The 26170-nt window shown below is 40.8% G+C and overlaps 1 protein-coding gene across 3 annotated transcripts in view; it reads left to right on the forward strand.

Annotated features, from left to right (window-relative positions):
- Positions 1-26170, forward strand: part of LOC126299200 (PTB domain-containing engulfment adapter protein 1-like) — a 132161-nt gene that overhangs the window by 46690 nt on the left and 59301 nt on the right. For all 3 annotated transcript variants that reach the window (XM_049990982.1, XM_049990981.1, XM_049990983.1), the window contains exon 2: positions 21385-21474. In XM_049990982.1, the coding sequence (XP_049846939.1) occupies positions 21408-21474 (67 nt within the window). In that variant the 5' untranslated portion in view covers positions 21385-21407. The remainder of the gene's footprint in view (positions 1-21384; positions 21475-26170) is intronic.

Here is a 26170-nt window from a genome sequence, read left to right on the forward strand (position 1 = left end):
TAACAATTTACTTTTACATTTCTATTTCAGTTCTTTTATTACGTATGTGGTTTACTAGATTAATCGAAGTTGCTCATGGAAAACGTGTTCAGTTGAAAGCCTTAGAGTACTCAGTTCTGGTTACTCTAACGTTTCTAACAGACACGTTAGATGTATGACGAATAGGCAAATGTGAGAAACAATAGGCATTATTTAAGGCATGGTTGCTTAAAGGTGGTTAATTGTGTGCGTTTGTAGTCACCTGTGAACGGCAAATATAATCATTCAGACATTGTTCAGGAAATGAAAAAATGAAAATGAAAAGGAAAATAAAATTGAAGCACACACGATGATAATTGAAAAATGTAATCTGATAATAAACTACCGTTCCTAAGATTTAATGGTTCCTCTTTCCTTTATTGATGTCTTATTGGCAAGCGGGCCACGACGTTAGGGATGAGTAATTTCTATCAAATTTGACAATTCTAAGAAAGAATACAAAGGGAGGAAGAGGAAGGAATTCATAAAGACTGAGGGGGTAGTGGTGCATAAAAACAATGTACACACTGCCCAGTTAGATTCAGACTAAGGGGATGTAAGAACACGATGAAAAGAGTCTATACGTAAAAGCCCGATTTTAAAAACCCAAGTTGGGCTGCACTGATCACTTTTCACAAGAAGGGCGACGCACTATTAAATTCAAGAAAATAGAGTAAACTTAGAAGACAAATGGAAACGTCATACTGTATACTTCGCCTACTTCCCGACAAAAATCACAATCAATGGGTGCCAGTATTGAGAGCGATGGTAGCTGTCATGCGGCGGTATTGCGAGCGGACGGCGGTGTTCATTCGTTGCGGAAGATATCTGTGAACGTGGTGTCGCGAAGGTTTTTCAGTGTCTTCTAGTACCTTACTCGGTTTAGATCTCCTGCGCTCTTCAAAATGTCCGTGAGGTACTCTTCCTCCTTGTAGCATTTCACGATGACTGGATGAACCGTAATGGAGATATAGACAACGTGCTTAACTGCTTGAACAGTTTAACAATAGGGACGATTAGAGCTTATCCAGCCAGTTTCGGGACCTACAGTTCACCGTGGATTCAGACCCACTGAACAACTCAGCGTATTTTACATTCACACATGGCCAGTGTGAAACAAGTGAAACATTAGACAATCTTTGGGCTTGAGACAAAAATCCTTGTACTCGCCGAGTAAAAGACGTTAGGATCCATGGCCTGGCACATTACGACGGTGCTATAGGGAACTCAAATTACATGAAATGAGATCTTTCTGAAGCAAACAACCGTTAATGACTACAAATAGCTATATGGATTTGTTGAAATCAGTCCTCTTTCCTGGAATTGACGGAGTCAAAAGGTACTGCAGAAACACCTCATTTTAGAGGTAACGTGTCCTGTTTGTGGAAGTACCGGACTTAATGTTGTAGAGATGCTCCCTAAAGAAAATGAAATAGTTACTTCGTTCTGGAGCACGTAGCCACATTAGCTCCGCGTTCGTTCCTGTTGTCTCAAACTGTCATTAGATATATAACTATTTGGCCAGTCACTTTCTCCAGTATATGCTCGAGTGCCAAATTTCTCGTAAGACTCTTCCACTATGGTAAAAAGTGGAAGGGCAAAGGAAGGAAGCAAACCGGACAACGGAATGTGGAATAGCTTAGATAACATAAGAGCGCAATGGAATGCAGAGGAATAAAAATATGGATCGATGGCGCACTTCTTCTAATGTAACTGCATCCTCAAGACCTTGCTGCCAACATTACTGCGCAGTGACGTGTAGCCTGTAACGCTGGATATCACAAAGCTCACACCATAGGCAAAAGAAAGAACGGACTGCTATTTCTTAACTGTAGTGACATGATAAATATTCTTCCATAGATTTTTGCAATTGTTTGTAGTACCTCTAGTGGTAGTAAAATAGCGTGTAAGTAGAAAATCTTCTTACATGTAGAAGAGGATTTAGAACGTTTGGTCATAAAACTGGTTAATAATTTCAGAGGGCTCGGAAAAGTATTGGCTTAAAATGCTAACGTAATGAGCTGGCGAGAATGTGCAGCTAAAGAGTTCGAAGCACGCGGAGATAGCTTATCACTATCGCCCATTTAAAATGCGTGCGCCAAAAAGCAAAACTGGAAACTGCTCGCAGCAGATGACAAGATAATTTCTAGAAATAAAGCCGTTGAGTTAAAAGGATATTACAAAGAAACTACACTGGTGCATAGTCAGTAAATGATTTACATATGGCATTCCTTAAAGCATGAAGAGCGATTTAGTAATTACATATAAACTCTTGGCATTACCACTAAGAAATAGGGTGAAATTGCTGTCGAAATGAAGACTAAACTCAGATCAGGGAAAGAATACAAAATGAATGGGTTTGCGGCATGATCCAAAAACTTAACCACAAACTATACTTCACGGTGTTAAATTATATTTTTTCAGAGTTTGGAAAGAGATTCTAATTTCGAAAGTAACGTTTACAGCCGTTTCCGCGTATAATAGAGCGCGCTGAAACACTTCAATCTCAAAATCGTGCCAGGAATGTCACGATTTTGAGATGGAAAACTCGGACCGCGTACTGCAAGTGTGTGAAAGTGTAAATACATCTGTCAATCTGCAGAATGACACCCACTGAGGCACTGAAATATGAAATCGTACCACGAAAACGTGAAATAGTTACAAAAGACGAATGGATGTGTAAGTTATCTGGAAAATTTTGGAAAGTCGCATGCTTATTGGTGTTCTGGGTCTCCAAAACTTCTTGATGGAAAGAGAAGTTTGAATGCTTCCAGCTGGTCAGTCCTACACTAAGCTGCAACAGCTACTCAGGTTACCGAAATAAGACTATGACGTAATCGCGAAAGTCTCCATCACGTGTTCTGCCAGAGTAATAAATTACTAAGCGTACAGCCGGGACATAAACCAAATATTTTCCCCCCTCCCCCCTCCCCCCTCCCCCCTCCCCCCTCCCCCCTCCCCCCTCCCCCCTCCCCCCTCCCCCCTCCCCCCTCCCCCCCCCTCCTGAGACAACGTGATCATCGGTAATGAGTACTGCACCCCTCCTTCTGTAGAGCCAGTCAATTTGTTGCAAACCATTGGTTAACCCAACACTGCATTTACAGCCTCGTAGGGAAGAATACGTGTGGATTAAAGGGAAAAAGCACTGGGCCAGTATTTACGACTAGGGAACAGATTACGCACTGCTTACTCAAGTGAACCCATTAACAAAGTTGCACCAGACGTCGGCGGTGCCAGACGTTACCTGTCGCGTATTAGTTCGGTTATGATGCCGAAAGTTCCTCGAATTCATAGTAGTCACAGCAGAAAGCAAGCAATGTCGTAGAGCAAGAAGAGCGCGGTGATGCGTCTGAGCGCGCACAAAAGTCAACGTCACACACTGGCACGGTTACTCTGCAGCTAGCTTTGCCCAGTGCGGGTGGTCCTCGCATACACCAGTGCAAGCAAGCATTATAGTTCCCCATCCACGTCAGTCACAGTGGACCGTTGAAAGCGGTTTGCTGAAAAAATTAGTTCAGAATTTCTGTAATGGTCCGTAGAGCAGACTCGCAAGATACGTCGAAATTACTTAACACATTAGTACTTATTACTGATGGTGTTTACCTGCAGCTCTGACAAGTCAGAGGCTCTCCTGAACGGCTATAAGAAATGTTGCGTGTAACTTTCTTTTAAATATAATTGTTCCCAGATGCCTACTGAACGTGGTCTACAATAATTACCTGAAATAGTGTTTCGAAATTAGATATGGGATAATTTTGCTACTAGATCTACTTACGATCTATAATGAAGATGCTGTTAACATCCTAAGGCACTTGTGTTGACAGATAAGCTAATTTATCAAGTGTTCGATACTTCAGTGTTTGTAAACACGGGAGCACTGTATTCAGTGAGGACGGTGCAATCTGAGCTGTGGCGGAGTTAAAAACGAAGAAAGTGTTAGTGGGTGACGTGACACCTCAATTAAGGAAATAGTAAAGAGGAAATTTAGATTATACTTATTGGTATTTATCTCCGAAGAAACAATTTTCGGAAACTGCATCTTACCTTAACTGAAATTAACGGTTTTGCTTACGTATCAGGCTCAATTACAATGGCAAAACTGAAGTTACCGGCCCCTATCTCCAGTAAAAGCTTCGTGAATAATTTGTAGTAGCGCAAAGCAGGCAGCTGATAGTTCTGTAACAACCTATAACATGCAACTACTAAAGCAGTGCAGCTGAATACGCTTTTCCCCGAGCACGATGCGAAATTCTCCAGTGAAGCAACACTAAACTCAGAGAAACCATGCCGCATGGTCTGGGTGTATGGATTGTAACTTGAAGCACACCTACATTATTCATATGTATACTGGAGTTGTGTCCAGCTGGCAGTATTAATCACATAATCACCTAAAAAGTACTTACCCACGCCGTCCAGTCGTACTGTGGCAAAGTATGGAACTTGTTACGTTGCTGTGCCGCCGGTTGTCTGCGGCGGAGTAACACCACTATGAACTACGCGGTGAACTTTCTCTGAATACATGATGGGATTCCAGTATTTCCATGGAAACATACTTTTTGCTTAAATCTCAATGCTGAAGCACGTTTGGTTCTCTAGAATTTTTTGTGTCCACTTACTGTCTATACTAGAACGTAAAGTTTGAGTAGTTTCTTGCCTTCAGTCTTAAGACGATATAAAGTTACCTTAATCGTTAAACTTCGAAAATCTCCCATGAACGGCTATTCAGACGCCAACTCCATAACCATTCTACAACAAAAATGTGGCGCTTTGTTGTGTGTTAGAAGTTCTTTGTACAGTACCAACCTCCGTCACTAAAGGTGAATAGTGGGAGAAGACACTCCCACACTTTCCATTCAATTAAAATAGAGCTCCCAGGAAATTCGTTGTTGCAGTAATCTTTTTTATAACATAAGAGAAAATCAGAACTCAGCCAATCAGATTCCGGAGGTTGTGATATTTCCCTTCTCTTGTTTGAAACTACTCGAGGTTTCAGACTCCTCCTTCGGGACCAGTATTTTAGTTTCTTACCCAATGTTTTCGGACTGCAGTAATAGTGCCAGAGGAAATGTTGGTGGATGGTGTCTCATTTGGAAACGCTTATGTCACTCATAACGTTCGCTGTTGACTATTGTCCGCTCAACTTGCATTAGTACAGTTCGCTGTGTCTCGTTTTGTTTTTTAAAGCAGTGATAGTTCTAGTGATAAAGTGTTAGGTTTTCTAATACTGACAATTTGCAAATGCTTAAGTACCATGATGTAGTTGCCGCCGCCGCCGCCGCTGCGGAAACATCTCCGCATGGCATCGTTGTGGTGCTCTTAAATTGCATTCAGACAACGCAGGCACGAGCGGCGTTCTGGCAACGTTACCAGTAAAACTATCTAAATTACGTGTTAACGTAAAACTGACGCGGCTAAAGAAACGAACTTGCCAGCGGAACCTAGCAGTACGGAATGAAAGTTCGAAAGCGTAAAATGTTTTGCACTTTTGTCAACAGCAACGATCATAAGCAAATGGAACAAATGTTTACACACGCGCAGAATACCAGTACAGTCGTTGAAATTTCAACTATAGTGTACTTATTTTAAGTACGATATAGACAAAAATGAATAACAATGAAATTCAACAATTACACTGTACCCCAGAAAAAAACTGATCAGTTATTCCAAAATAAGACAAATAACTTTACAGCCTCAGAAGTTTTGTCATTGTTCGTGTTTACGATGTAGATGCACACGCTTTCTGAAAACTAGATAGCAGAAAATTTTATGTTCATAGACAAGGCAGCACGACCATCCAGTGGTTTCACTTGTAACATTCTTGTGTAGTCAACCTTCATACTTAAAAGCAGATTAAGAAACAGCAGCGATAAACTCTTACGGTGCTTAAATACTGCTAGTTTTGAAATTCATCGAAGTGCTCCTTAACTTACCATTTTCTGCAGATTCATGACTTCAGTCACTTTCAGAACAGAAACTGACTGGAAAGTGGTTGGACGTACACGTCGAGAACGCGTGATAAATTCTCAGAAACGTTACTGCACTCTCTTGGCAAACAAATGAAAATGAGTTAAGTCTAATCCTGCACAGGGCGTTATTACTTCATATGAAGCACGCGTAAATTTTCCAAAAACCTTAAAATTTGAAGATAGCTGGTGTACGAAAGCATGCCTTGTCTGTCATAAGTTGGAGAGTATAAAATCATAAATAGTTGCGGTGGCAATCTGAGTGTATTGCGTAGTGTAATGACGCGGAAGGTATGAAATTTTATAACTAAATACATCTGTTCTAGTTTGAAATTAGATTCGTAACAAATTTTCCTTAAGACATTGATTTAATTGGATATAGAATCGCCTTTGTACAGGAATAATCAGTATCATAGACAAAAGTAGACCCTCTGCAGGAAAGTCACTATGGCGTTTATGCTTAACCCATCCGCTGAGATAAGACAGGAGTAAAGTTTTTAAGAATTAGCCTCTGCTCTTGGCTCACTTGCCACTCGCCACTCTCCGTGCAGTAAACATTAGTGACGGAGTCAGTCTGCACTCACCTTGACGTGTGCAGCAATGTAAGCTTTGCAATGCTAAGTCAGCAGGTAATATACAAGGCCTAAAAGTAGCTTAGCAGTAGGTCAAGACAGCATGGTGACGTGCCTGGTAAAATGGCACGGATGGGTGTAGTGTCATTTGAGGACGTCCCAAGGCATGCCTCCAAACAGTGCAGTATAGGTTGTTGGCAGACATGCCAGGTTCCTGACAACGATACTGTACAACTACTGTTCAGCATCTGGTGCTTAAATGTTCTTACATGGGCTGTCTTCGCTGAACATACCACACTGAATTTCGTCAAATAGCGTAAGTTGTTAAAATGAAAAGTGCAAGTTAGTGCCAATTAACTCCCTCTTCGAAACTTCGCTGTTTTAAACTTGTTTAGCTCAGTCGGTACAGCACTTGCCGCAAAAGGCGAAGGTCATGAGTTAGTCTCGGCCCGGCAAGAACGTTTTCGGGAAGGAAATAGTTAATAGTGGACAGATATAGTACTAAAACGAAAAGGTCTCCGGCATCGATAAGTGGGGTGATCAGCGTCTACTGAAGTTGCACTGTTACTTAGTTTCCCAAAACGACGAGAGTAAAGCTTCGTTACAATAACAAGGATCTTGTTACTAGATCATCATAACGAGGATGGACATATTTTAACCTTCACATTTGTCTTAGTTACGGACTATCGCGGGTGTATGACTTAGTTTACACCACGGTCAATCTGAAGATTTTTTTTTTTTTTCTGGTACTTAATTCAACCTTTCTCTGGTATAGTTACCGCACAATTTTCCGTAGGACCATGCACAACAGATGACGCATGTACATGACGTTAAAACTGATTATTCCAAAGGATCTGCTGATGGTTTGGAGAGTGTTTAACACTATCAAATTCCAGAAAAGATCACAAAATAAATCGATTCTTCCTTCCTACAGCACGATAGACCTGTTAAATTGTAGTATTGAAGCCGAAGGGAATAACTTTGACGTCATAACATTATTTTTAAAAAATTTCATCCATTCTCTATGGATAGTGTTACATTAATCTGTTCACGACAAATTGCCGGAAACAGTACCTGCCATCAAATATCTAAAAGCAACTATCAAGAGTAATCTTAAGTGGAACTATTACATAAGAAATAGTAGATGCCATACTAAAATCAATTTTTGAAAACAAGGTAATTCGATGAATAAATGCTTACCAAGTGGCATCAGCAAAACACATAAAGGAATTACTTATGCAGAATTTAGTAGCCAGTGGCTCATCCTGGCAGAAGGGTTGAAGGGGAAGGGGAGTAAAGGAAAACGGGTAAAGAGTTTGATGAAAAGGGGTAGTTGCGAAGTCGTCCAGAACCCAGGGTCAAGGGAGACCTACTGGACTGGATGAGAAGGAAAGATAGATTAATGGGGACTCCACTGGGCGAGATTCGCAAACCTGAGAGCCTGAAGGTTGAAGATTGCGTAATACGCAAGATGGTTACTGCTAAAACCTGTGAATTAACAGGAGAAAAGCTAAGTGCATTGTACATGAGAGGTGGTAGTGGGTGGCGAAACACAAGCCAGAAAATGACAGGTTAGAGAAATAAAACGGAGTAAGGAATGAAATAGTTATTGTGAAGAAATGCTGATACCAAAGAAATTAACATAAATTAAGGACAGGGGGTGATAAGTGCAAATGGCATGTTGTAGAGCCATTTGGGGAAAAATCCAGATGGCACGTGTGGTGAAACAGGCACCAAGGTTACGCCCCACCTTGTAGTGCGCCCTGCGCTTGATTGTTGCCAGCATACACCTTCTGTCTGTGCTCCCGAAGTCTTTATATAACAGATGGTACCATATATCGTTTCACAGCTGGCTCTCCCTTAGTGTGTTCAGACAGTTAAAGGGCTGGTATTGGTAGTGGTAGGAGGGTGGTTAGGACAAGGGTTGCAGCAGGGACGGTCACAGGGTTAGGAGCCATAGGTTGCAGGAGCAGCGTAGGGTCTGATAAGGGTATGCTGTTCTTTGGTGTATTAATACGCTACTTCGACAAGATGGCTTCCTAAAATCGTGCCTGTAGTGTGGCCCATTCTCAGATTTTGCCCACAGCACGTAGAACAGCTTTTCATCGCCCTAGCACTATCGCTGTCAGGCCCTATGCTGCTCCTGTAGACTATGGCACCGTCCCTACTGAAGGCTTGTCGTATGCACCCTCCTACCACAACCTATACACGCCCTGTGAGTGACGCAACTCTCAAAGAGCTACCTGTGGAACAATGTCGTACTGTGTTATGTAAACAATGTTCGGGAACACAGAGGGTATATACTACCAGCAAAGCATGTCGCACAGCGTGCACTATAACACAAGTCGTGACCTTAGTGACTGTTTCACCCCACGGGCGACCGTGATTCTTCCCCAGGCAAAAGTTCCTCAGAACTTGACATGTGCGAACTGGCGCTAAAACATGCCCTTGGTTCTCACCAGCAGTCTGTCCTTTATTTTTTTTGGTCTTTGCATTTCTTCACAGTAACATCCTTCATTTACCCATTTAGCTGGCTATATTTTTCACTTTCCGACCTATGTTTCGCCGTCTGCCTCCCACCTGTCACATACGATGGTTCCTCTCATTAATTCATGAACGTTGTTTCAACAGCAATTTCCGTCCAGCATATTACCGTCGCCGTCCACCTTAAATCTCTCTGGTTTGCAAATCTCCCCTGGTGGAGTCCCTATCAATTTCTTTCCTTCTCATTCAGTCCAGTAGGCCTCCCTTGGCCTGAGCTTCTGGGTGAATTTCCGAACTCTACCCCCTTTTCCTAAACTCGCCACTCCTTTTTCCTTTGCTCCTCTCCTTGCCCCTTCTTTCGTTCTGCGAGGAGCCGCCTCTGCGTCCAAAAGCTTGCATACGTGGTAGCATTGGTTTTCCTATCACCACTTGGTAATATTTTTATCCACACAAAGATTCCATACTGGGATTCATAGGAAGAATCTTCAGCAAATGACTCGGACACGAAGGAAGTGGCTTAGAAGGCGTTTATTGGATAGATTCTAGAATAACGATGGGACGTTTCTCAGGCAGCACTGATAGAACAGGCACAAAAGATACAAGAACGGCACATTCCGCCACAGGATTGTTTGGTCGGCGCGGCATTGTTAGAGCTCAACAAATTCCAGTGGCGTATGCTACGCGAGGCGTTGTGCATTACGAGAAAGTTCACTTTTGGAATTTTTGAGTGTACTTTAACGGACCTACGCCTTCCGTTAAGAGGCAGCGCACAGTGTGGATGGAAGGATCTTAATTGTGGTTCCTCTCTTTTGGGCCCAACCCGACGGATACCTATGGTAGATCGGGGAAAACCGTGTTCAGGTCGTGTTGTCGGCGGGGCCGGGAGGTGCTTGGGCCTGATGTACTCTACTAGGTGCCTTGTAGGCTCAACACAAACGGTTATCGTCATTACCTTAGTACTTTCACCACTAGTACCCTTTCATTAGCAACTTTGAGCCAAGCACAAAATCAATTACCTCTCCATTGTATATCGTAAATAGTTTGGCAGGCTGGACATAGAGGTCTTAGTTTCTAGCTTTAACGTACCCTAATCTCTTCTAGTTGAGTTAGTTTTTAGGATGGTAGGTGTTCAAGGAACGGCGAGCGACAGCCAGCGTCTTGAGGGTCATTCAGACCCGGGCCGCCGCCCACAACCAGGTGACGGGCAATATTATACCGATCTCTTCTGTATGCTCTTCCTTCTTTCGAAATACTTAATTTCGTTTTGTTTATTAATATCACTTGATTTTGTATTAAGTTATTCTAATGCTGCACAAAGAAGATACCGAATGCATGTAAACAAATAGAGCCCGCCTCCACGTGGCGGGACACGGGCAACGGTCAGAGTAGGGACGGGAGCCGGGGTGGTGCTACTTTGTCGCTCCGGACCCTGAACCCAGTCACAGCGGCCAAGTGGCAACATACGACCCACCATAAGAAATTAGACGGTGGGTCTATAAAATACAAGCAGCTAGTGGAAAAAAGTACTTTGCCGAAAAAGTTGGACATTGTTTCTTCTCGTGGAACGGCCAAGAAATGAATCTTAGAAATCAGTTAGTGTTAACGAGAATAATTCTTCCTACGGGCCATTTGCGAATAGAAAAGGGAGGGGAAGAGATTCAGTGGTGCCAGAAGTACCTTCAGCCACAAACCGTCAGATGGTTTCGGGAATATTGATGTAGTTGTTGACGCATCGTGGAATGAAGCGAAACACCGAAAAGCACTTTCCTGTATAGTATTTCCCAACTGATGACGGTTAAAACTAATTTGTGTAGGATAAGGCCACTTACACATACAAAGTTGTCTGAGGTCCGTAACTACGTTCATAATGAAGGGTAAGGTCGACGTAGATGTAACTGTTAAGTTACAGTAATGTGAAGCAGAAAGTAAATACCCAAAGCAGGGGTACTTAAGCCGCTGTCCTCGCTTTCAGCTATCTTCGCGCTGTAAAGAGCGTGTAAAGTTTATTCTGGGTGCAGGTGAGCGGAGGCGCGCTGGCTGCTTGGCTGTGCTGTTGCGGTGTGGGCGCTCGCTACAATTCCCGTTCATCAGGCCTATCTGGCGCGCAATTGCGGCTGCTCCCACGCCGCTCTCTGCATCGCCGCTGCCTTCTGTCCATTCTCTCTCCACTAGCTCGCGTTGTACAGTAGCTGAAGAGGCCGTCTTAAGAGCAGCCAAAATGAAGTATTAAAATCGGCTCTATTACGGTCCAAGGCCAGAATCAGTTCTAAGCGTAGGTGCGCCGTTCACCTCTTGGACGGTCATTCTAATATGGTGACCAACGTTTCGTCCAGGGTACTGGGCCTAACATTTTTTCAGCTGAGAAGTTCAAAGAATGAAACAAAAATCAGGTTTAAAGCCGCATCAGCGAAGCTATTACACACAGCACACTCAGATTTGGAAAGAGTACAGGGAAAAAGATGGTACATGAGTTAGGCCCATAACTGGGGTGCTCTTTCTGCCTAAGGACATAAAAGGGCAGCCTAATTCAAAAAGAAGCGATATTATTCAGTCTTTCCATTGAGTAAGCTGTAAAGGAAACAAAAGAATTCTGGAAATAAGATTAAAATTCAGGGAGAAAAAACTGTTTGCTGACCTTATTTTCTCATACGGTAAAGGATTTGGAAAAGCAGTGGAATGAATCCTGTGATAAAAAATAAAGATAAATAAAAGTAAAAGGGTAATGGAATTTAGTGGTAATAAAATGATGTCGACATAATTAGGTTGGTTAATGACACTCTTAATAGTTACTTAGGCAGCAAAACAAGATGACCTAAGCACAGACAATGTAAAATCCAGAATGGTGGTAGCAAGAGAACAAAACTTTCTTCCCAAGGTGCTTTGTTGCAGTGTAGTCTTGTACGGAAATGAAACAGGGACGTTAACCTGTTCCGACACGAAAGGAATAGTTTTTGCAATTTAGTGCTACAAAATAATGAACCCAGATAAGTAGGTCGTGTCACTAAAATACTAAATACTCCTGGTATTGAAAGAAATTGTTCAAATGCGAAGAGGCCACCCGATCAACGCATAATTCCTGTTACTTCGCGTCGAAGATTTTTGAGAGATTAGCGCAGTTTCATCGTAGATACTTTTCGGCCACAGTTTTTCCAGTCACGCAAGGCAAACTTCTGTGCATCCAGTATATTACCAGTTTCAAAACATAAAATTGAAGACTACTATTCCTAACGCCCAGATGTTGGAAAAATCTGAATTACATTTGAGAGCCAATGTTTTTGCCAGGAGGTAAAACTTTCTCAGTGGGGTAAGGAAAGTTACTAGTCTGATGGAAATTTTAACCTACAAACCGTGAACAATGGTGGACATATTCCGGCTTCATAAATTTATGCGTTGTATCCTGTATCCCTTGTCAATTGATAACCGAGGTAAATAGTCCTGAAGTCCTGGGTTCGAATAACTTTTCACTCCGTACTAGAGAGCAAATGTTAAGCTGAAATAAAGTAACTCGCGGTGTGGTCCAAGGAAATGTATTAAAACATTCTATCACATACGATCAGCATCCCCAGTCCCATAGCTGACAATGGTTTCACTCTCTCCCCAGCTGTTACCTCGTAACGATGTTGGTTTTACTATTGACTGTATTTTGATACTATCAGACAACATAAAGATATCGCAGTGTTTCTTTGTACATGCCTGAATGTCTGAATGGACAGGCACTGCGGCGACTACAGCTGTTACGAAATTTATCGTAGTTGAGAACATGAATAACTCAGTTGTATAACGGAATGACAAAAATTAGTGCTGGACCGGGACTCTAACCTCGATTTCCCTCTTATCGCGAGGAGCCGCCTTCCCATCAGGTTACCAGAGTAAGACACCAAGCAAGCCACATGCAATTAAAATGTCTCCCTTGTACGGTAATAAGCATAACGGATGTAAGAGCGCTGGTTGTCGCGCATGGCTGACGGCATATGGAAGTTTACCTGCTCGTAGGTTGTGCTCGAATAGCGTAATGGTAAGGCGACCGCTCACGATAAGCGGGAAATTCGGGTTAGTGCCGGTCTAGCACATTTTCATTCTTAATCCATCATATAGCTGATAGGTTTCCATATTCGTAACTGGGAAGAAACTTAGTGTGTGTGCCATTACTCTTTCCCTTGTCCTTCGTCGCTGACTTCACTTTTAGTATGCAAGTTAAAACAAACAAATGACTGAAGATCTAATCTTCAGTTTCCCTTTCATATAGCGATTAAGCGAAATAGATAATGCTGTTTGAGACTAGTTTGGTTGCTGATAAATCGCTTCATTTAGTGTCAACCTTTTAGTTAACTTCGATAAAATTAGAAAGTAGATTGCTTCCAATGGCAGTTTACTGTACTGCAACTCAAAATTGTAAATCTCTCTTCCAAGCTAATTAGCATTTGTTTCATAATGCTTGAAAGCGACTCGGAGCTGATAAGCACCGTAGTAAAAAATGTACAGGCATATGTGCGATCTGTGAAGATCAGTATCACAGTTGCACGATACAGAAAAAATAAGCAGATTTGATGACTTTTCGCTTCGAAAGTTGCTGAGTTAACCGCGATGTAATAGAACTACTGCTATTTATTACGGATGGTCCTTTAATAAATTTTGCTAATACATCCCGTATTGACTACCAGTTAAATGAGTTTTGACGATATTCACAAAACGTAGGTCTACAATGATGGAATTGAACAATACTCTCAAAGTAATTAAAGGTGACACTACAGTGCCATGGTGAATCCTAAAGCCAACCTAGGATCAAATATGTTACAGTTCGTAGATGCAAGAGTTGAATAACGGATATTATTGTATCGAAGTAATAGCTGTTCCGACAACTTTGACGTTATGAAATGCGAACCAAGTAATTTATATTCTCCCACCATATTTTCCAATTTATTTGGAAAGACTGAATTCTGTAACGTTGACTATTTACTGTAGTTGGGTCCACTTACTTGCGAATATTGGATTAAACTATCGGATGTAATAGAGAGAAAATGTAATATGGGTACTTACTTCACAGCTGTGCACTCTGTACAAGACATGAATCACGCGAAACATGGTTTTCCATATTGTACTGCTAAAACAACTTTAGGATCTCTTACTCAAAGCTGAATGGTTCAATGTGATATCCTCATAGCTGAAATTCCTTAAGCTAACGTTGCAGTAAGCTATCGTCTTATTGTAAAATATACAAAAAAATTGTGCAATGTTAAGCTGATGTGATAGCTTTTTATGTAGCGATTTCCGAAAACATCGCTTAGCTTGGAACGAAAAGCCCAAATGTTGGCTTAGAATGCTAGGGCGAGTTGATCACATACGGAAGAGATCTGGGGGGCCGCTTTTACGCGCGGGATATATAGGCTTGAAGCAAAAGTGCCGCGGCACAAAAGAGGAAATGAGATGCATTTAATACTCTAGTGCGGCCCACTTAGAATTCTAAGTCACAGGCAAAATTTTATATGGGTTACTCGGATTTTTAGTGGATGCGAATGTCACACAGTCGTGGCCTCACATTAAGCTAGCATTCCTGAGGAAAAGTAGGGATAAGCTGTATGGAAAGACGGGTGATATACAATACGTACAAGAACCAATAGGGAACAATAAGACTTAAAAACGAAGTGAGATGATAAAATGTACGACAAAAATTGAGTCCTTAAGCTTCGGCCGTTCAATCGACGGAAATAAACGAAAGGTTCAAGGAGGGATCAAAATTACAGGTGAAAATATATCGATATTGTCGCTGAAATACGAAAATGAAAAATTACCGGCTTTGTGAATGAATTGAAGTCGGAATACACAATATGGATTGATAGTAAATTGAAGAAAGAAGGTAGTGATGAGAAGTAGCAGAAATCAGAACAGAGGAATCAGTCATTACGAGTGATCACGAAGTAGATAAAATAAAGGTAGTTTGCAACCTACGCAGCAAAATAACCAGTGATGAACGGAGAAAAGACAAACTGGCAAAAAAGAGCATTTCTGGCCAACAGAAGTCCAGTGGTATCCCATTGACCTTAACCTGAACAAGAAATGTCTAATGTATGTTTAGAGCACAGCATGGTATGGCAGTAAGACGTAGACTCTGAGGGAAACCAGAATAGAAAACAAGCATTAAAGGTGTGGAGTTACAGAAAAATGTTGGAAATTTGGTGCATTAAAGTTTCCCTGCAGAATCGGCGAGTAAAAGGAGGAATGGAGAATAGTAAATTTGTTAAAATACAAGGGGCAAACTTCCACGGTACTAAATCTGTAGAGGAAAACAATGGAATACATGTAGCAAATAATTGAGGACGTAGGTCTTAAGTGCTACTCTGTGATGAAAAGGTTAAAAGTGAGGAGTTCGTGGAGGATGACATCAAATCAGTGAGAAGACCGTAAACATTCACATGTCAAAACCTTCGTCCCTCACGTCAAACTCCCTACTGCACTCAGTGACAGACTCGCCAACACTTGCAAACGAATGGTAAATGGAATTAAAGATTTTGAGAAAATAAAATTTCTTCCATACCTCATTTCATCTAAACCAGTAACCCAGAAATCGTTTCTACTTCCTGTCGCCAGACGAAGATTGACATCTCGAAGCTGGAAGTACTCTTACGAATAACACAATTAACGAGAGACATTGGGATACAAAAGATATAAGGTTCATAGTTCGTCGTAGCTAGCAGATTTTTCACGTCGTGGCAAGATGGCCCGTTCATAGTGAGTTTCAATGGAAAGAGCAAAAATAAGTGCTCCAAACATCACGAATGTATTTATAAAACAATACACTACCTGGTCAAAAGCATCTAGGTGGTGTTTGGAGGGAAGTAGACTTTCAAACTCATCGCAGGAGGAGTTATATTGAGCGCTCTGGGCAGACCAGTCCATTCAGGAATGTTATTGTTAACAACTGCCACACAGTTGCTGCTTTGACATGATGCACTATAGCGATGATAGTTGTCAACGAATTGTTTCTCTACTGTACGCAGTACACGTAGCTGCAAAATGCCTTCGTATCCGTCCGCATTTAGTTTTGTTAAATGCAACAAGGAGACCACGAAAAACAGCATTACAGCACCACCTTCGTACCTCCCTGTTATTACATATGGTGGCAGGTAAAGTTCTCCGGGTATTCGCCAAACCCCCAAACCATTTAAGGGTTACTACACGGTACAGCGTATACATCACTCACTCACCTCAAGCGTTGCTTATCATTGACGCTATAGATGAATAGCGTAAGAGCTATTCATTGTACCCCGTTCTTATAGCTTCGTACTCAGATTGTACCAGCTCGACTGCAGTTAGGACTTCGCTTTTGAACTGAAGATATAACTCGCGCAGGTTTTAATTACCTGATTTGTTGCAGCGGAGTATTGCCAACAATGTAGTTACTTTGAACAAAATAAATTTTAGGGGACAAATTTGTGCTGCTGCTGCTGCTACGTAAATTTTAAGTATTACATATTACTGTTATACTCGTCTATAGTTAACAGGATAGCTAGCCAGTGAAGCAAGGTGAGGAGTGTGTGGAAAAGGTTGGCAGCTGCAAAATAACTGCAAACGGGCCTCTACATATTCATTTAGATTTCCTCAGATTTCTGAGAGAAATAGTCCCTCAAACAAATTTAGAACAACGAAAAGACTGGAAAGAGTGCACCATAAGTTTTGAACACACCATCTTTGGCTCAAAGCTCTGGTGGAAAGCAGTGTCTTAAACTCAGGGCGCTGTAAAATGTAAAGTCTTCCACCAAACGTACTCTAGAATGCCTGTGGTAGTTTTCAGAGAGCAGCATCGTGGTACTAACAGATAAAAAGCGGTGTGTTTCAGATTTGTAGGCTGGAGAGCCCTTAGGTATTTAGCATTTCCAATTCTACCCATTCCGCAGTACCAAATAAGAAAAAAACTATACCTTACGGAGTGTAAGACGTCAAACGGGCCGATTTGGAGCAGGAGAGGCAGCACAGTAAATTTGTTCACTCTATTCTTTTACAAATAATTCACAAATTTTCTCTGCATGACCAGGAAGGATTCAGGATTTGAACTCATAGCAGTGGAAGTTCAAAAACATAAAATATTTCTGTGTGAAATTTAATCATTCTTCCATTACTATAGACTGCATTTGCTGCTATAGGTACATTTATCTTAAGAGATTCTCAGATGAATTTTGCACAGCATACAAATATTTAAAGGTGTACGAAACTCTAAAAATTAATTTATGAGAAATGAATGTTCGGTTACATTTTGAACTTCATGTTCAGAAAAACTCATTTTGTAGTCACTTATCTCGATTTTACCACATATTTACTAGATTTGGAAGATCCTAGGGTGTCATATTAAGAAGTTCGTGTTTGATAAGCATACCAAGTTTCAAAGTAATAAGATATTTCGGACGCATTGAAATATAGAAAATTGTTTCGCCAAATACGGCCATTAAAGTTTCTGCTTGTATTTGGCATCCTTCAAGAACTGTCCATCTCCATAGACGGATCCTTCATTTTCTAAAAGTTTTCCTTTTCACATTCATATCATGCACTCCAATCACCAAAAATTGTTTACATTACACGCTCTCTATAGCATACTAAGCTTTGATGCGGTTGTTTGGGCTTAATTCCCATTTTCTCTAAAACACCTACTGCATTGTACATAAAGCATGAAACTGAATCATAAACATCAATAGCGAGTGAATTTCTTACCACAAAAAGGGTTTTTGGCAAGATTTCCCATATAGGTTAAAACTTTCATTTGGGTTTTGGGTACGACCATAGACATTTTTTAAAAGTTTACATTTACAGTGCCCCAGAGTGTTAGATGGCTAACGTTACAGCAGTTGGTAGAGAATTCCTTTGATGCCCTTCACTTACAGCAGAAGAATGCTGTGTAAAGGGGTGTGGCACTGCGTCTTCGAACACTTAAGACCAAATAACGTGCCTCACAATCTCTGAAGTTTTATACATCAAACCATTCACGAAGATGTGCGCTCCAATACAGGCGTACTATCGAAAAATAGATTTTTAATTTTCGACGTCCTACTTCCCCTACGGATCAAACGACAGTCTAAAATCGGTCTGTTCATGTTACTGTGCCAAGCCTCAATATTTCCTATAATATCGCTAACAAAGACATCCTAACAAACTAAGAACAATGTTTCAAAGAATGCTTCCGCTGATTTCATACTATTTTTTGCAACTACTCTTAAAGACTCGAAGGCCCCTCTCTCTAAATGAGGCTTGTCTGGCCTTCGTTTGGCTGTGCTTCTTTCGCGTTTCCATTTCAGCCACCTCACAATCTGTCAACTTGGATCTATAAAGATTCAAATGTCCCCAGTGGCTTTTACTAACATAGCATCCGATGACTAGGCCATGATTGAAGGCACTGACCTACCCATTCAGCTGTTCCACGTTCATCTACGAAACAATACTCAACCTCTCGGTACTGGCGGGTCCACCTCGTGACAGTAGTTACGAATGATGTAAGGGTGTCAAGATAATTTAGTTCGGATAATTGAAGTAATTACGCTGTACCAATAGGAAAGTCTACATCCCGTACTTCGTTTGTTATTGGATCTGAAATTAGTGTTTAAAATTGTAGTAGTTGATAGGATGCTAAAATAAACCCTGTTACTTCAAGGATTTATCATTAAAATTTAATTTCTATAAAAGAACATCGTACAGACATACATCTAAATTCTGCTTCATAGGTGGGTTACGTATTTACGTACGATTTCACTTCCAAGATGCCTCAACTACTTCTTTGAAAATGGTCGTGAATGAGAAAAAATAGTTGGTCCGTGATTCAGGGTCCGTACCAAACTAAAACAATCCTCTTAAACTCACCTGAAAAAGCAAGAGGAAGGCAACGGCAACTACATCCAGTGGAACCGTGCATAGTAAACCACTGCGGTGTTTAGACCAACCTTATGGATAACAGCTTTCTAAGATTTAGAAAATGACTCTAAAAGTCAGTTACACCAGAATTCCCCTGATAAGCACACACCTCACGTTCAACATAGAGATATAGTTCCTAAATACTAAGGCTTCCTTCGCTTAGACGTTCCATTATGGGCGAGATAGATTTTAGGTACTTCACTTCGACGAATGTGCTGGTAGTGATGTAAAATACCTGCTAGACTTCATATGGAGCGAATAGCATGCCGTCCATAACCTGGCACTGCGATCGTGCTCATTCGTTCGCTGAATAGTTCAAAAGTTCGTCCTACCTTTGTGAGCTGCAATTATCGTATTAAAGATGCGAATATGTAGTAGCTCGGCAGACTAGCAAGCAAGTGTCACTCTTCTTGTTTGTCAGAGGCAAAAGGAAATACAATGCAAGAATAAAGCTTTAACTGAGTTGGTTTAACTGCTGGTAGTGATATAAAAAACAATACTACCAACATAAAATAACTAAGTGGCAAGGTCCAACTCCTCATAGTTGGCCGGGATGTGTAAAACAATTCTTGAGCTTTCCCTGCTGCGCAGATGACGTTTCATGTTGCTTCGTAGTTTTTCAGGAAACGGCGCAGTAGCGTTGGTTATCTCTGCGAGAAGAGCTTCCGTGCAGCAGATGCACAAACCCTAGGACAAGAGAGACAAACTACGCATTACGCCCCAAATTGTTTCATTGCGTTTAGGACATCTAAATTTTACAGCGCCCAAACAGTTCCGTAATGACCTTGTCATTGCTAACCTGTTTGTCACCTACCGGAAAAATATTCCACGCGTAAATATTTTTACAATGGAGCAGTGTAAACAGGTATATAGGAGGTACAAAACTTGAAAAATTTGATTCTTTCCAAATACTGACCTAAGAATTTTCCCCTCTTTAAACATAAAGATAAATTGTTCCCCATAAGCACATACCTTCACACGTGGAAAATCTGATTTTAAGTGACTTGATTAAAATGGTAACTAAGTACGCCAAGAGCATGCTTGATGCTAAGCAGTAAAGACTACGAAGTGTCGACAGCAGCTGTATTGCGGTGTCACATGCATGACCGACGGTGTATAACATTGTAATTTCGAAAGGCCAACGTTGTTCAAAGGGCTTCAGAACGCAAACAGGAATTTACGTTAGTTTCCAGTGATAGTCCTATTAAAATATTTCTGTGCAAAAGTTATTTATCTCGAAGAGGAGTTAGTTTGTTACAGGTGTACTCCCTCTTCAAAACATTGTTATAGTCTGTTGGGACTTCGTGTGAGGCCTCACCATTGCCTATAATATCGTTCTTAACATAGTCACTAACTTCGATTTTAGACAAATGTTTCCTCTGTGATAGTGTGTCGTTTGGTCTTAAAGGTATTGTAACCACAGCGTATAGTTTATTTGTTCCTGCAGGATGGGTAGAATTGAAAATGCAAACATTCCTAAGAGCTCCCCAGTCTAAAAATCTAAAACACACCGGTCTTGCTCTTTGTTTCCACACCACAGCATCGTGACAGTCAAAGGCGTCTACTAGTTCACTGGAAGACTTCAACATTTTACAGAGCTGTCTTTACGATTACTTGAATCCAACACTGATTTCAGAGCCTTGAGTCAAAGGCGGTGGGTCCAAAAGTGACGTTTCATTCCTTGTCGCCGTCTACTTCCCTTACTCTGCTAAATTTGTGTGTTGTGGGGAGAACATTGTTTGAGCGACTCAATCTGAGAAACTTGCGGAAATAAAAAATGGAAAATGCAGAGGCCAGTTTGTAGTTGTCATTTTGCCATTGCCAACCTTCTCGACACCCTCTCCACCTTAACTGGATACATAAGCTATCAATTACAGACTTGCAAATCAGTGATATCTAACTTTTAATTTACACATCTATCTGGTAAAACTTATTTTGTTCAACGTAACTACATTGTCAATATATCGCTGCAATAAACCAGGCAATAGAACTAATCTGCGTGAGTTCCATCAGAAAAACAATGAAGTTTCAAGTATTGTTGCGAGAGAACATTTGTCTATCACCGCTTCTGTAGTTAAGTAGATACTGGGCAAAAACTTGTTTCTACGTTTAGTCTGTAGGCTACTGCTTACTAAAACTGCTCTGCAGGGAAAAAGATTGGCTGACAACTGACGTCAGTTCTCTGCCATGTAATGTAATGACAAACCAGTCGTCATAAGTGTGGCTGTAATGAAGGCCTTAAACAGCTCTGCTTAAAAACTCGGCAGATAACTTGTGTTGCATCATAAACATTGCCACAGGTACTCGCAAAAATAAACTTAAAACGGTCAATTAGTATGAAGAAATTGACAATCAGTAAGGAAAACTTCTTAAAGAGATTGCAGGAGATGATTTTGAGACCATACACTGCTCTGAACCTCACTGGCTTTTCTAATTTCCTTATTCGCATTTTTCAGTGTTCGTGTGCGGGGGCGTACCTATGATGATGAGGAACTCCGCGCTCCTGAAGTGGGCGCAAAACAACAACAAGCAAACCGTCAAGGAAGGTAAGGCTTATTCTCTATATAAAGTAAGCTCACTCCTTTGATTCGCAATTGCAATCCCAAGTTTGTCAATCTTATGAACATTTTCTCAAATAGGCTAACAAAACTAGCATACAACATTACCGCTGCTAAATACAGCCACGGAGGCTAATCGAATTTCTGAATTTTTTTCTAGTTGCTGAGAATTTTTGTGAAGGAGCTTCTTCAGTAACAACTAAAATTATTTATAAATGCCGAAAGTTATAGTTCATAGAATTCACACACAAACTTCGTTAAGGTTAATGAACAAGGTTAGATTGATATAAATGTTATGTATAGTGCAGATCATCTGGCTGGATGACGATCTAGTCAGTAGATTCAAACAAATCACAGGATTTTTGAGAGCAAATAAAAGGTAATAGAGCGAAAATTAAATTCATTGGTGAAAGTCTGCAAACATCCTGCTGAATGTAAATATAACAATTGAGTTGATATCTCGTTCGGTGCCAGGCTTTGTCTAGTATGCGCGTTGCAAATATCTATAAAAAAAAAGGCTCCACTCAGCTAAAAGCTGTAGCTCTAAGTTTTTGTAGCGAGCCACGAATAAGTAGATAATTGCAAAATCTAATAGCAATGCGTACGGAATAAAGCTTTCAATAATTAGATTCCGTAAAGGGCACATAGAATAAGATTCTAAAGTAACAGAACCGTTCGCTGAAGCTCAGACAACGCTTGTAAGATTTCGTAAATATCTGTAGTGTAAATCTTGCGCTACTGGAGACACCTGGCGTACACGACGATACCTTCTACGGTAGCGTTTTAAAGCCTCTTCACACACCCAGAAACCTGAATTAGCCGTATCGGCAAACTAGTTTTTATCGGTTTTAAAAATCTTCTCGATATAGCACAACTAATCTTAACTCGTTTAGGTAACGCCAGTGATGGCCGGATCTGCGCGACACACTGCATAGTTTTATAAAAAGTTTATCGCGGCCAGTCTCTATATGTTAATGACACTGCTTCTCAGTGTTGTTGGCGCTGTTCCCTTTACTGCAGTATGTTACTAGCTAAAGGTAAATTGTGTGGTTTATAAGTGGTTAAGAAATGGTCAGTTAAACGGTGCCTCGCAGTTGAAAATATAAACACCGCGTAATTCCCGCCTATCATTGTAACACGTTATTTATGACATTGGGACACAACGGCGGTCTCTTCGGCAGGTTCAGCCGGCTTGTTGGCCAAAGTAATTGTAATTAGCAGTTCGTATGTAGTAGTACTTAGTCTTACTTGTACATTCCGTAGCCATTCAGTTCTTCTAATTTTCATTAGTTGTCAAGTCTCGTTCATTTAAATGTACACTTTTCCTTCTAAAAAATGAAGTTGTCTGGCAAGTCCAAAGATTTTTAAAAACCTTGTTTTCGAAGATTTTTCTCTCCATATTCTCGCTAAGTGTTTCAGCCCCAGGTTTGAATTCGTCACAGTTGTCTTCTATATGCCGAGTTCTGTTATAGTTATGTTCTCAATACTGTAACTACCTAATTAACCACTTTCTACAGTTTTGTTAATTCTCCTCAGCACTGTTGTTGGAAGCACATCTAATGCTCCCTAGATAATAGGACTTGATTTTCTTAAACTCAGTATCTCCAGTGATACCTCCACTTCCCTTCCTGTTACAATCATACCGGTCCATCTTGACTGATCCTCAGACCAGCGTTTCGTCCCCCCCTCCTATAGTCATTTAAGTTGCTACGGCATCATCTTCTTTCTCTGCTTTAACGACAGGATAATCGGCGAAAGCAAAAACTTTGTCTTACACATTTCAAAAGCGAGGTTTTTAGGGCCTTCCCAATATAAAGTTCACTACGTGCAAACAGAAAAACTAAATTTCCTCAGCCTGTTTCCACTGTAAAAGACTCCCTTCATCCCTCACTTCATTGTTTCCTCAAGGGGCATTCTGGGCATTTAGAAGATTTCTCATTTTTACTTACCCTTCACGTTTTTCTCTGGACACTGATAGGCTTCCATCAAATCGATGAATAGGCAGGTTTTCTTCACAAATTAAAACGCCTATTCCTTGTCTCAGACTGAACACTTAGTCTGTCGTTCACATGACTTCCCGAAATCCGTCCTGGTGCGCTTCAAGGGTTTCCTGTACATATGGAAATGGCCTTTAAGAATGTGCACAAAAACCTTTAATGTGCGCTACACAGTAATACAAGATGTACATGAAGTCTGGGAACAAATAAGATAATTTATGCCACAAGAACCAAACATTGTGCAGGTATCGTACGTGACATTCTGAAGAGAAACCCTGACAGTTCATTTTTAATGTATACGGCCACAGCGTAGTTTGGTAATTCGTCCATAGTCTGCGCTAGTCGCATACATTGAGCGTTCAGGTGCGGAGGGAGCTTTCTGTTTAAATTAGCGCTTGTTCCCTAGATCATGACTGACACTTCGTAATTACGTGGAACGTGTCAGGTTAATAAAAGGTGTCTATAGGAGATATTGAACAAAATATTACATGACACTTAACATAATTTTTTCTTCTATATTTTTGTTGGTTTGGGAAATTACCCACATCAAAAAAATTCATCTAATGAGTAAGAGTTGCCATTAAAAATTCTTCTTATTTCCTTTTAAGTATTACATGGCTATTTGTCAGACTTTTGATGCTGTTAGGTAAGTGACTAGACTTCCGTGGCAGCATAATTTACCCCTTCTGAGCCAGTTACATTTGACCTTAAGTAGTGAAGATCATCCTCTCACAGTGTTGTAACCATGTACACTATTACTTTCGAATTCGTTGGGATTGTTAATAACAAATTTCATAAGTGAAAATATATTGAGGCTACAGTAGACATCTGTAGCTCTTTAAATAAGTGTTGCAGTTAGAAAAAAGTGTGCTACAGCTGTTCTGCGGATGTTTAGGACCAAGTACGGTAAGAGGCCACCGACAAGAAATGTCATTTACCACTGGCACAACAAATTAGTTACGACGGGTTGCTTGTGTTCGGCAGAGAAGCGGACGTCGCCGTGTGTGAAGTGAATGTGGAGCGCGTACGAGAGACGGGTGTGGCAAGAATTAGTCTGTGTTGTCTACCGGGTCACTCGTGGTTCGCGAACATTTAAAGTGTAAGTCGTGTGGGTGCAACGTAAAAATGCCTGATTTTCAGCCCGGAAGTTGAGTTCACTAATACAGGACTTAGAAATGGGTTAATTTGCCCGAAAAAATAAAGCACGAACTCGCTTATTTTAAAAATTTAGAACTGAGTAGCGAAAGCTTAAATATTTAGTTTGAGACTGTACTTAATTATGTACAAAACCACAAAATTCCCCAAAAACAAATCTTACTCTTTTAAATTGTTATCACAGCGGATGTTGTATTATGTTGGCAAACATAACTATTACACAGTAATGCTGTTAACTTTGCTCTCCCACATTTACATGAATACAAAAATTTGTGAACGGCCAGAATGTGTACGAGCCGCCACTGTTCATTTATCTCGTTACCTCTTGTTTTGCTAAGAGATTAATTTCTTCAGAACAGTCCTTCCATAAATTCATGTCTCCTCTTGGACATATTTGTAGAAAATAATTCTTTAGTCGCTATACTAAAAATTTGAGGATAGTCAAACTTCATGAGAATTTCCAGAGACAACAGTAAGAGGTGTAACGCTGCAACGTTGTTCTGGTTAAGGCGAACCAGATACTACAAAAGTACTGTATTCTAATAAACGCGCTATTTAAGACAGGAGAAAAGTGAATTAAAACTTTTTCAGTTTCTGGCGTTCTTCCGGACTGAAAGATCTTCCTTCGGAACTTAGCTGTAAAATCTCAAAGTAGTGACATTGCAGCTGTTCAAAATGTTGTTCATGTGGTCATCTGAACATGACCCAAACGGGAGTAATCCCAAGCCAATAGATAAAGCTAGTCCCAGTACCGAACATTAGAATGGTCTAAGCCTTTCACTGGAATCTAGTGTACTAACGACGACACTTACTGCAGAAGTCCACAATTCTGTAAGAGTTCAGCGATGGGTGTCCCCCTAGCATCACTTACGCTACGTCAATGTACAGGGCGATTCCTCGATGTTACAAACTTTCAGGGATAGACATGAATAAATGTAGAAATTAGAGGTAAAGGAGCCCGGTCCAGAAAGAGACGAAAGTTAAAAGCGAAAATCCTTCTCTCCTTAAAACAGCTGCCAGCAGTCAGGAACAGTGGTTACATTCCTGCCAATTCTCCCTGCAATATCACAAAAGGAACATCCAGCTTCTGGTAGCCTCGTCACACGATCTCGTTTAGTGAGGTATTGATAATGCCGTTTTCGTCACCGTCATTTGTGAATCTCACCCTGTCAAGTCACAAAGGTAACTAACGCTGACCACCGTTACAGAATATATGTAGAGCAAACGTGACGTAAATAAGAGTGGCGCTGTTAGCGCCACTCTTACACGACCGAGGCTGGATTTGAACAGACGTCTTCCAGATGTAAACATGCCTGCCAACTTTGTTTCGTTTATGTTGGCGAGATCTTCCCAGTTAGTGTATCAAGTGGTTCTCATAGTTCACATATACCAGCTAGTCATTCATTCAATTTCGTAAATTAAGGCCGTTTCGGACGTAGTATTAAGTAATTTATGCATTTAGACTTCCTCGAACTGAGTCAGTGCGGAATAACATTGACTACAGTTTACTACAAAGGTGTGTTAATCTTCCG

This window comes from Schistocerca gregaria, chromosome X, assembly GCF_023897955.1.
Source record: "Schistocerca gregaria isolate iqSchGreg1 chromosome X, iqSchGreg1.2, whole genome shotgun sequence".
Taxonomy (NCBI): Eukaryota; Metazoa; Arthropoda; class Insecta; order Orthoptera; family Acrididae; genus Schistocerca; species Schistocerca gregaria.